Genomic DNA, 13258 nt, shown 5'->3' on the forward strand with positions numbered 1-13258 from the left:
CCATTAGCTAGATTACAAGCCTAAAGACTACATTTGGTACTGCATTAAGAGGTGGATTTCAGTGGATGATGAAAATGCTTCCCAAAAGCAGCCAATTTTGGGTCATATTTTAGTGGTGGTTTTACCCATAACTTCTATCACGGACTTTTTTCTTAGCTTAAAGATATATTGTAATTTACATTACTAGAACAGGAAAAAGAATTAAAATGATCCTCCACATATATCTAACACAGAAGAATAAAGCACAGACTAAGAGCTTGACAGGAAATTAATAAATAAATAATAAATAATTAATAAATCAAGATCAGTTTTAAACATGGAGTTCCAGCAAAAAAATGGGAATAGAAATACTTTTTAATGTCTGTTTGTAAATCAGAAGAACTGAAGCAACTTTATAACTTTTTAAAAAATCAAATTCAAATGTAAACAAGTCTTTATCTTTAAATGGTTAAAATGCTATATGAGGTTCTTTGGCGTAATAGCTACCTGAGCCAGGTGTGAATATATTTTACAGACCTGTTTTTTTGAGCCAATTTCCATTTCTTTTCAGACACACTCCGACTTGAACAATACTGTTTTGAACACTAGTTATTTGTAAAACTCCTTATGGTCAATATGCCCTCTAGCCCAGAATGTGAAGGACTGGACGACTCTTAAAGCACAACCCGCAGATCCTGGTTAATTTCAAATTGGCACTATCATCAGATTCATGCAAAAGCATGGCACTGTAATGCCTGAGCATGGTGTGGCAGCTTTCCACTTCCTAAAACATCAGCTTTCAGAGTGGTGAAGGGTGAGGCAGAAAGCCTTACTGGGAAACATGAAGGTAGAAGATGCAAGTTACCCTTCACTGTAGGTACAAGCACCACATTCACATACAACAAAAAAAAAAATCCCTGATTTGTACTGCTAGTCAAGGATTATCAAGAAACTTTCAGTGATATACACCATGATGCCAATGGGAATAATATCTTTTAGAAAACCGGCCACATAGCATAATTTTTACCACTGTTAGTTTGCTTCCCTAACTTTCGCTTACAGTTCCAGTGGTATAGAAATATGCTGCCGTGATTCTTTTATTTGCTTTCAAACACACATCACCCTATGAAGTGAATGCTGGCAGCTGAGGCATCCATTTTCTAGGCATTACTCTACCAAAATCAACAGAATAGTCAGTGGGTTATATCACTAAACTAACATCATATATTAAATCTATGCACTGCAAGCAGCAGTGCCAAAAGAATGTGCCTTTTACACCTTCATTAGTGTTAGCATCCTTGTTCCACTTAAACATAGTAAGCATGGATGTATATATAAAATAAATGAGTATTTATATACTGCAGTATTTGTATAAACAGAGAAGCATATGGGACCACAGCAGGTTCCCCAATTACAAGTCAGCCACAACTTTGCAATGTGGTTATTGGCTACTATCAAGCAGAAAAAAATATTTCTGTTGGATTTTCATTTCATTTAAATCTTTGAAAATATCTTTGAGCCTTAAAAAATGGGGGGAAGGGGATTATAGAATTTAATGAGACATTTACACTGCTTTGTAACCAACAAAATTCCATAGCGTTATTATTTTATGGTTTTTTAGTAATGAAAAAAATAATTCATTTAAACAAAGAAAATGTTATTCCAAATCTGTATTTAGATGAGCATTGAAATATTCAATGACTTTTTATACTGCAAAGAATCAGTTTTTTTATTCCTTTGGAAGAATAACATGGATGCATTTTCTCATTCTGATTTCTCCAGTGGTTCAAAAGAATTTCTAGGAATGACATCAGCACATTTCATAAATTAACAGTTGCCCTGCTCTCATACATCAGATAATCAGATACATTCAAATTAGGAATGCTAATATGATGCTATGAATTTTCTATTGTTAGGTGTCATTATCTGTATGAATTTATTTTAACTTAGAATTCCTAGAAAAAAATTCTAATTCTTAGCAATATTACATACACTGTACTTGGTGATGCCCTACTGAATAAATACATTAATTGTGTTCTCAACTTTCAAGAGATCTATCTTACTAATTTCCATCTAATTGAAAATGCTCACATATTCATATAATTATAAGCACAGTAAATGTTATAGTATCTATTAACAATAAAAAAAAGACACTGCAAAATGTGTTTAAGGTGCACTTCACTTTGATTTATATGATACCTGAAGTTCTGGAGCTATGGGACTTTTGTTTTGAATGTACTGAAGTTTTACACTCCTAGCACTCTCTCTGGGACTGATCCAAATCCCATTTCTTCAAGGAGCTTTGGATCAGATCTAGATGTGTAGAGCTCAGAAAGCAATTTTTATTCGCTGGATGTAGTGCAGATCACTATACAGAAAACAAACACTGTATGCTCTCTCCTGTGGAAAATATATATTTGTTCTTTCCTGTTTTGCTCTTTTCATAAGTTAAATGTAGGTCATTCAGACAGAAGGTATATGGTTGCTCTTTATGGATAGAGAAATTTAACACTTCTACAGGGCGTGAGACCAAACACTGAGCAACTGTAATCACTTGAGAAATGTAATAGCTGTGTGCTGTGTCTTATGGCTATTATGAAATGGAACTTAAACCTAAAGATGAGGAAAACAGTTAGTTTTCTCCATTTATGGAGCTATGCCACAGTTATGACATAATTCATAGCCAGACAGAACGTTCCAGTTGTATCCATAGACATTTCATAACTCAGTGTAGTGGAAAACTGATATTGAAGAAAGGTTTTTGCCAAGTAAAGTTATTCATACACAAGCTTCCTTCTCATGACAGCTTCCCCACTGTACTGCAGAGCGATGCTGGAACTCTGCCTTGGGACCAGCACTTTCTACACCCACGCTGAAGGTTTATGTCCTGAGATGAGGTGCTTCCAGTCCCCTGAGCTCTCCTTCTTATCCTTACTACCTTATTACCCTGCAGTTTTGTGCAGAGAATTTTCTAGTTGCTTTTCTACAGTAAGTTCATAAATGGAGGATCTTTCAGGGTGTTTCCTCCATGCCTGAAAGAATTTAGTGATTATCTGGGGCTTGGGTGCATTTTTCAACTGTCTTTATTACTTATTCTTAAACAGCTGCAGATAAAATAATGTGGACCATCCATTTTTCCTTCCAGGACCACAAAAAGGCCAAAAGAAAAAAATAATAAAATAGAATAAAAATCAGACTCCTTAATTCTAGCTGCTAAAAGTAACAGCATAGAGTAAACAAAACCCAACCCAACAGCAAAATGAAACAAATGGAGAAAACTCAAACACAGAGTTTGATTCCTATGCAAATGTAGGATCTAGAAGTATTCTGGAAAATCTTGAGGTTTTTCTCAATATAGGACCATTGGTAATCATGTATACTGTTTGACTTCTGTATTTTGGAGTTATTTATTCGTATCTTTGGCTTAATTTCCTGTCCTTATAATAGACTAAGCCTCAGATGATTTAATAATCTCCTAATTCCCTGCAACTGCAGTGTGACCCTTTGCAGAGGTAAACATGATACGTAGAATACCTCCATACTAATCCAAAGAATATGCCTGAGGTAGCTTTAATATTATCCCAAGAATGTTACGTACTGCAGTGTCCGGTCAGGTGGGCAGGAGACAGTGACCACTGTTGGCCAAGGGTTGGAGATTGCCAGGTGAGCATGCCAGGACAAGGCTAAAGAAACCGAGGGGCCCTTTGTGTGTTTACAGCCTGCCTGCGGCAACGTGGGTGACCCAAACACAGCAAGAACCCTGCTCTTTAACTAGGGGGGACTTAGAAAGGGTTTAAGAAAAAGACCAAAGGGCATTTTATCAAGCTAACAGAATTTTGTGGTGTTTTTGTACATCTTAAGAGGTCTTTGACTTATTTGTGGGAATATTATATTCATTAAATCCTGCTTCATAGCTATGAAATTTTAGCTTTAGAACGTGAGGGAGAGTTATAAAGACAGGAAGAAAGAAAAGGAGCTTGGAAGGATGTGAAACCTTGGAAGAAGTTAATGTCTCATTTCTTTTAGGTGGACCTGGCCTTGTAGCTCACCTTCACAGGCTGCGAGGCATCCATAGAGGAACCAGTCCCTATGGAGATCCCATCAGGCAAACCCATGATGATAAATACATGCCTTTCCTCATTGTGCTTCTATCAATGCTGTTGTATGTTGGAGATTGGAAGAAAAAATTGCCCTTTGCACTCCTCCAGCTCTGAACTCATGCTGACACCAACCTACCTATCTGCAAGCACTGCAAGACCATTGCAATCTTCCTTCTAAAGCCTGGGCACCTAATGGTATGACCAATCTTAACATCTTCAAGCTCCACAGTTTCAAGCCTCATGAGGTACTAAAAACTGAAGCAGACACGTATGTCTTCTAGGCAAATTATTTATATTAAGTAAATAACTGATATGGCTATTAAAAACTGTTTACTAAACAATATCAAGTGTATATTTAATAGCACAGAATTATATATTTAGCCATTTAGGTTAATTATTTTACAGAATCTAGTTATTATTTTAGTAGCTCAAATAAGATATGAGTTGGCTGTAGAACCGATGCCTTTAATATTTAAACGATGTGTGTCATTGCTGTTAGCAGGAGATATTATTTCATAAAGGAAGGAATTACTTACAGTCCTAGAAGCAAGAAGTTCGATGTACAAGTCCACTATTACAGCAAAATGTACAAGTGCATAGCAATTAAGATAAGCTGGTACACGTGGATTGAAGGGAACTTCTTTTCCAGTGACCTGTATAAAGCAAAACAGTTACTTGTCCTCAAGAGTGACCTGCTCTGGCCTGTTGCTCCTTAATATTCTTTACACTTACAAACACAGAAGGGGTGACAGCTAATTGAAGAAAGATAATCTACTGTCAAACTTTTGTACTACCTAGTTTCCAACAGTTTAACTTCGTGTGTTTGTGCATTTCCACAGCTGGAAAAAAAAAAGAGAAATCACTCTACTCCACAGAAAAATTTTGAAAATCTTTTCAGGAAATGAATAATGAAAAAATAACTTTAAAAACACACTTTTTCCTTCAAATAAAAAGAAAAAAAGCCCCAGAGTTAAAACATTAATTTCCTTCAGTTTCTTTTCCCAATTCATCTTCCCCCATGCTTTATGACTGCTAATTTGCTAATTTAAAATAGCATGTGTAGAGTTTTTAACATTGATCCAGTAGCATTAAGAGGCCCAAGTAAATTACACACAACTGAAAGCCTGTGCATGTTCTATTTACCACTGGGATTTCCTCAGGAAGGCCAAGTCTAGGTTTGCCTGGTCCCCAGCCTGGCCCTTTGAATATGACAGAAAGCTTATTGCAGAATCCAGGTGTGGCCCAAAATGTGTTCCAAATATGAGCCAAGGGACATAACTGAAAAAAAAAAAAGTTATTTTTCATTGTTCACAAAATAAAGATTAATAAAACATTGTACTTGATTAATTTTTAGTTTTCAAATAAATGATTCAAATAAATTATTTTTCCAACTCTGTAAAGAGAATAAATTAGAAATAGATGAAGACAGTTCAGAAAACCTGGCTGAAATAGGCAAAAGCAATATGAAGCTCTTGGTTAATTTGGTGAGGATTACAATGACTTCTGCTCAGAGGAAAATCTGTTTTTCCATCTGTGTCTCCTGTAATCACTCCTGAGTATTAGTGGTATATTGTATAGCTATAGCTATACAATAGTGGCATATTGTATAGCTATAGCTCCTGAGTATTAGTGGTACATTGTATAGCTATATTTATGCAGTATGATTTGGTTACTGGGACCTTGAAATGACACACTCTCAGTAATGAAATTGCTTAGTATCCAACTGAAATGGATATAATTGCACATCCTCCCACTTTGCAGCCCTGACAGCCCTGAGAGTAAAATTTCTCTTTCTTTGAGATTCCTCCTTGGATGAACGGTCATGAAAAACAAATACGGACTCCACTGCTTCTCATGTTTTTGCAGAGAATTTTTACCTAGCTTAAGTGAAACCTGAACCAATAAACCTGAGAAGCACCACACTAACTAGTTTTCTTTTTGTTTATTATATGCTTTTGTCTGTGCTTCACTATGTATTATTGCACTGCAAAACATCTCTTTCAGTCCAACACTGTTCTAATAAGCTGTTAGTTTTACTATTACGTATTTTCATGATTACTACAAACTCTGCATAAACTCAATGCAGTGAGTAGAAATGCCTGTCTCATAATGAAATACTGAAGAAATTGTAGATAATGTAATTGACTGGTCAGCAATGCAAGGATGGCCTCAACTATGCCTAAGAGAGGAGTTTCTTTTGAATATGACTGAATGTTGAAGATATTAGAATCAGTGATAAAAATTATAGCACCTGGAGCATGATGGGATCAAATGAATTTACTGGATGTGTTAAGCCATATACAACTTTTGCATCTTCGGCCTCAAATGTTCCTGATGGAAGAAGAAAACAAAAGAATGACAAACAATCAAACTCAAAAGTATACATATTTTTGCCACACTGATTAAAAATGACAGAGAACATCTTCTTTTACTTACCAAATATCCTGTCCCAGATAATGAGCGTGCCACCATAATTTTTGTCAATGCAGTAAGGATTTCTACCTATAATAAAAATCAATTATGAGACAAGTAATAGGATAAAGAAGCATACTAGGAACTAAATTATGAAGGAAAATTACCATTTGCATCACTTTACAATCTAAAAATAACTTTAAAAGATAGTTAACCCACCACTTCTCATACTTATATATATATTTCTTTTATTCCTTAATAGCCTTATTGATCTCTTTCTATTCAGATTCAGACATAAAAATCCAATGTGTCATGCCCAATATTTCTGTGAAATTCAGAGAGTAAAACCAGGTCAAAATATATTTATAAAATACAAATTGAAAAGCAAACAAAAATGATTCCACCAGTTTATATTTAAAATATATGCTAAATACATATACAGGTAGTTATCTCATTAATATTTGTCAGGTGTCTCTGTCCTCTATGTCATATGTCTGATCCCACACTATTCATTTCAGTGTGAGGAAAACTGATCCTTCTGTTTTCTAGGGAATGTATTTGTATATAAGCAGTCCTCTCAAAGTTATGAGTGAAGAAGAATTGGTTACACATCCCTAAGTTTGTGGAGATAGTCTGGAGCAACTGTACAGCCCCTGATCATTTCCATAAAGATTCAGCTTAACTCCAATCAGGATGAGAGCATTAGTTCTGATTCACAGCTGACCAAATAAGAGCAGAGTGTCTCCCTGAGGATTACCAGTAGTTGTGCAAATTTTAAGGACTAAACACTTAGAGCACCACCACTGTGGATACAGTAATTGTGAGGATACAATAAACATTAGTAATACATGTAACTCCATTTGAGTCTATTTCAAACTGTTCTTCCATTCCCCTAATTTTTTTTAAACTTACTGTCTCTGCACACTGAATGAGCTAAGGACATCTGTGAAATCCACTTCAGTGTCTCAGATACGTTCATGACATTTCTCAGTATGCAGTGGAGTTATTAGTACAATTTACATATGCAGTACCGTCCTGAAGCCCTCTGAATACTCATAAAAAATCAATCATCATGCACTTCTGTGAAGCGAGATTTATCGACAATTCAAACACGTGAAATCAAATTCCACTAAAATATTTAGAAGTTCTTCTAAAACCTAGCCATGTTTTTCAGAGATACAGTGCTTGAATTTGAGTATAAAAGTGTGTTTATTTATAATTCCGTAGGCAGGGAAGGATGAGATATTTTTCTATCCCTCTTCATACTTAAAAACATTGAATTTTTTTTCTCAAAGTCTTCAAATTATTTCATGTTATCCAGACTTAATTTCTCCTCAATAATTAATCTTAAACATAAAAATATTTAAATTAAACCTAACTTCTGATTATATATTTTTTAAAAACTGTGAAATTTCTAACTGAACAGGGACTGTTTCTGAAGTAGAGGTCAAAATTACAATCTTTCTGTAAAACTGATTTTACAGTACCATTTTACTATATTACTATTACTATACAAATAGTGACCCTGAGGAAAAAAAAAAGGAATAAGAGGTTCCACTTCTATCTTACCATGATGAACTCTGTGATGACTGGGAGTATTAAGTATCCATTCCAGAGGCCCAAGTTTGTTGATAACCTTAAAAAACATAATGCTTCAATGAACTTGAAAATACTGTACAAGACCAAAAAGAAGTAGGGAAATGAAAAGAAGGAAAAGCTAAAGAGAGGATGTGTCACCCTGATTATCAAGAGTTTTCTAAAGCCTTCTGAGTTTACATTCTTGTAGAGAACTTTCCCACACAACTTTCTGTAAACAACCTATTGTTTTGCATTCTTTCAAAGAGGCGGAAAAATTTGATGTACAGGTAGTTTTTCCAGTGTTGTTGGAGAGGTGGCACGTTCACCCTCCAATCCACTGGCATCTTTTGAGAACTATAAAAGATTGGAGTCAGAAAAAATAAATTAGTCTCTTCATCGTGACCAAGGCTGTGGTGTGTCGTTTTTCCTTGTGTCATCTGGTGACAAGGATGTTTATCTCCTGGAGAACTACATAAAAATATAGAACTGCAATATTTTTTTCTGAACCATATCACTGTATTACAGCTACAAAAATTTTCATTAAAATATTAAAATACAAGTTATAAATGAAATTTCTTTTTGATCCAGAAGCTAATTTCTTCTGATCTAAAAGTGAATAGTTTTTATCATTATTCCATGAGAACCTTTGAGAGAACTGGCAATCATGAACTGATAATAAGACGGAATCACAGGGAAGTGATTGTCCCAGTGTAATAAGCACTGGTGAGGCTGCACCTTGAGTACTGGGCTCAGTTTTGGGCCTCTCACGTGCTGGAGCATGTCCAGAGAAGGGCAATGGAACTGCTGAAGGGTCTAGAAAACACATCATGTGAGGAGTGACTGAGGGAACTGGGATTGTTTAGCCTGGAGAAAAGGAGGCTTGGAAGGACTTCACTGCTCTCTACCTCACTGAAAGGAGGTTGTAGTGAGGTGTGGGTTGGTTTCTCCTACCATGTCCCAAATGAAAGGACAAGAGCAAAAAGCTTTAAGTCATACCAGAGGAGGTTCACATTGGATATTAGAAAAAAAAAATTACTGGAAGAGTGTTTAGGCATTGGAATAGGTTGCCTAAGGAGGTGGTGGAGTCACCATCTCTGGAAAAGTCCGAGGACAACTGGATGTGGCACTTGGGGTGATTCCGGTGATGCTGGGTTGACGGTTGGACTTGCTGGTCTTGAAGGTCACTTACAACCTTGATGATTCTGTGATTCCATACAAATTGTTTCACTCATTTTTCTTCTTCATATCCAGTGACATTGCTTGGGATTCAGTGCAACTCTATGATCCCACTTTTGCAAACACTATGTCTGCAAATAGCTACCATTGACCCAGAAACAAGTACTCCCTCCCCCTTCAGTACATTTGACTGCTAGTTTCTTCCATCAGTAACCTCCTTTTACCCTGATGCAAATGCATTAACCCAAGAAACCTGACTAGGGAACTGATGCAAATCAAAACTGCTTTTGTTTTGTTTTTCTAAGTCAGTTTAACTGGATCAGATCCTGATTTTGGTTCAATATATGGTCACAAATACACTGTCATGAGTTGGAGGCATGAAGAGACAGTAGATCAGCATAAATTCATCATGGAGCTACAATCTGAGGCAATGATTTGACAGTAGAGAAAGATAGCATTGATCATTTTAGTACCAACCTAAAAATGCTAGACAGTATCCACTGCCAAAAGCCAAATCTAGTGCTTCAAGCTTTGTCAGAAAATGCTGATGAAGTAAGTTTCTGTCAGCGGGCTTTCTGCTGAATTAGGTACTCTCAGCTACTACAGAATTAAGAGGAAAGCCAGCACTGACTTCAAATTTGGTGCTTTGGTTAGCTCAACAGAAGTGTGTGGACAAATAAATAAATAAATAAATAAATAAAATGATAATAAAAACAAATTCTGACTAATAATAGTGGAAGTATTTTCTTGGAACACATCAATCATTCTTTAATACCAAACACAATCCATCTGTCACAAATTGATGCAATCACTGGATGACCAAAAAAGACATCTATTCACAATATATTCTGAAATGGTATCTATTCACCAGGTGTGATTATGGCCATAATGTCTTTCAATTAAAAGGGAGCAGGGAGCATTAAAACAGCTAATGAAAATGCTTAGACCTTAACAAACAAATCCACAAATCTAGAATTCTTTTCCTTTTAGAGAATTTAATTAGTAAATTTATACTCATACTGCCAAAAGGGGTGATCTGTAATGTAATAATAGAGATAATAATGGCAAAAATAAAAAAAAAAACCATTTAGAGGGACAGTCATTACTCGTGAGAGCAGGTCCATTAATATAAAAAGGATTTTCATTCCTTTAAGGTTTACAGAACAAAGTCCTGAAATATGGCACTTCCATGTCTCTTTAATTTACAGTTCTGCAAGTGCAAGTAGATTTAGATTCAAAAAGCAGACTTAGGATATTCCTCAGATGCATTTAAATGGTTATGAATCAGGTAAAGATAATAAAAGGAAAAAAAAAACTTTTTTTTTTTTCATTTTTTCTCTTCAATAACTGAAAAAAGAACACCTACTTAATTGGTTAAGTAGAGAATTTCTGTAATTAAAGGAGTATAGAAATACAAAAAATCTTCACATACAGAGAACTGCAATATTTGGACCATCTTTCTCAAAATCCTGCTCACACTTGACTGGAAAAACAGATTCCAGAGACATATTTGTTTTGTTTCATTTAACTCAGAAGCCAAGGACAACATAAGCAGGATCAGCTCTCCCTCAAAATAAGTTCACATCTGAAAAGACCACATAAAGGAAAGAAACAATCCATCATTTGTGCTAGTTCCATTTTCTGCCTTTCTCAAGCAGAACCTTCCACTGTTTTAAGATATGTGAGATGTGACCATTAAATTAATTTAATCTGAGACAAATGTTTTGAATTGAACTGCAGCCCAGCACCTGAGAGAGCACTGATTTATCTAATAGACCACAACTAACTTTGATCCAGTTGGTTTTAATATATCTTAGCTCAATATTTTAACAGTTTTTGTAAAAATAAACCAAGTGCACTAAGAGAGCAGGGAATCAGAAAGGATTAGTAGTCTTCACCTTTATCCTACAGGTGGATTGCAACAAAATGTCCTCATAATTAATGCCTTCAGGTCTCAATATCCAGCCGGTTGAATTAAAATTTTAAAACTAAAATTCATCCTTTTGAAAGTCTACATAGTATATCCTTATGCTAAAGCAAAACTTTTTGTCTTGGGACTCTCTAAGGACCTCCAGTATATAAATTTATATGCAGAATTTTAAATACATTTTTCTGACTAATAATAGTGGAAGTATTTTCTTTGGATAACAAAACTGTTCTCATCCTTTAAACAGTCTTTCTTCAAGTGATGAAATTTAAAAATCTATGGACATATATTCTCTATGTCATAATTAGTGATTGATACCCAAGCCTACTTTAATTAATTATTCACTCAAGGTCACCTTCATTGCAAAGACATTTTAGCCCCACTGTGACAAAAATATCATCTGAGACAACAATCATAATCACATGACTTTAAAGCTCAGAGGGGGTGCAGAACGCAAACTATGTTGACATTAGCAATCCATAAATCAACGCTTTGTCTAAAACACATCAAAAATATTTTTTCACCAGATAGTCAAAATAGTACGGGTGCTATTTCTAGAAACTTCCTTTGCCATCAGTAAGTTTACGTGTAGATATTTAGCTCATTCCTAAAAAAAACCATAAAAAACTGTTGTCAGAGGAAAAATTTTTGGTGCCAGAATATTTATAAAGGCATAAATGCTATAAATATAACAATAATCTTTCCAAGAAACAGAAATATATCACCACTGAAAAGTTGGATTTTGAAGGCTCTTGCAGCACTTACATGTCAAACAACATAACTCCTTTGTTTAAATTAGTTGAATTTTTCTATTTTCTGCCATCTTACCTGGGGCAAAACTCCTACAAGCAGATTTTTCACCTAAGTAAATTGGATAGGATAGCAAGACAATTTTTGCCAGACAAAATTCTGACACGGCCATGTCAAGCTGACAGGAACTTACTGCAGTCATATTGAAAGAAATTAATTTATTAAGAACTGACTCATAACAAAATTTAATGTGGTGTAGCAACAGCCCTGGTTCAAAAGAATACTCCAGAAAGAAGAAAGGGCAGTGGCAGGTATCCTGCTTACCCATCTACCTTTCATCTGTCAGTCTATCCTCATTTCTGTGTCTTTATTATGTCCAGACATTTTCCTTGGAGAACAGCAATTTCAAAGGAGCTCATAAGCATTCTTTGTAGCAGTAACCTGGCTTACACTGCAATTACAACCAGTCACCAAAGGACATAGACCACTAAGTTTCAGCCATTCAGACAGAAAAACATTTTCAGCTTACAATATCATTTTATTCAAACTGGTTTCTTAGAGTAAGAGCTTTCATGATGTTCACAAATCAGAAAAAAAAATAAACTTTTTAAAGAACACCAAACAACTGTGATAAGAAGATCAGCTTAGTTTTTGATGCTTGTAATTGGGATTGTAATTTAAAAGAATCTGCTACTCTAATTTTTGTATCTGACCTTTTTATTGGAAAGTATTCTAAAAAGTAAAAAAACAATAGTTGAAATGTCATTGTTCAGTAACTCTACTATCACTACTTCAAAATGTATTTCATATTACTCAAAAGAAAAAAGTATGCTTGTCAATATAAAATATTTTTATTTTATGTATCATCAACTTAAAGTGATTTGGGGAATACAGGAAAATAGTTACCAATCCCCTAAAAGCTGAAATACCCCAACTGTTGTCCAATGATAACCTTATCTGTATTTTGACCATTAAGACTGGGGGCTTACATTTGTGTTTGTTTCCCTGATACAGATACCTCTGTTCTAAATCAACTCCTGTCTGCAATTTTTCCTTTCTCAATTAACACATCATGTGCACCTAAACTCTCATGCCAGTGACCCATAGATGAACTGCAACATTCCAACAAAACTCTTTTCCTGTTTCCTTTATTTTTTAAAATCCCATTGCCACAAAAATAATTTTTCACTTGTCAAAATCCTTAGAAATGGACTCAATAAACTAACTGCAAATCAAATATGTAGGCATCTCATATATATATATATATATATGTTATAAAACATGTATTCTTCTTTCTTTCTTTTCTTTAAAAACCAATGTATTTCCTCTGTTACAC

At 35.0% G+C, this 13258-nt stretch overlaps 1 protein-coding gene across 2 annotated transcripts in view; it reads right to left on the reverse strand.

The window, feature by feature from the left end:
* AGMO (alkylglycerol monooxygenase) overlaps positions 1-13258 on the reverse strand; it is a 192908-nt gene that overhangs the window by 87548 nt on the left and 92102 nt on the right. For both annotated transcript variants that reach the window (XR_008434249.1, XM_053960739.1), the window contains exons 6-10: positions 8061-8127; positions 6516-6581; positions 6331-6410; positions 5223-5357; positions 4616-4732 (exon numbers count right to left, since the gene is read on the reverse strand). Coding sequence is in view for 1 of the 2 variants with exons in the window: in XM_053960739.1 (XP_053816714.1) it covers positions 4616-4732; positions 5223-5357; positions 6331-6410; positions 6516-6581; positions 8061-8127 (465 nt within the window). In the remaining variant the exon portion in view is untranslated. The remainder of the gene's footprint in view (positions 1-4615; positions 4733-5222; positions 5358-6330; positions 6411-6515; positions 6582-8060; positions 8128-13258) is intronic.

The sequence above is a fragment of the Vidua chalybeata genome, chromosome 1 (genome assembly GCF_026979565.1).
Source record: "Vidua chalybeata isolate OUT-0048 chromosome 1, bVidCha1 merged haplotype, whole genome shotgun sequence".
NCBI lineage: Eukaryota > Metazoa > Chordata > Aves > Passeriformes > Viduidae > Vidua > Vidua chalybeata.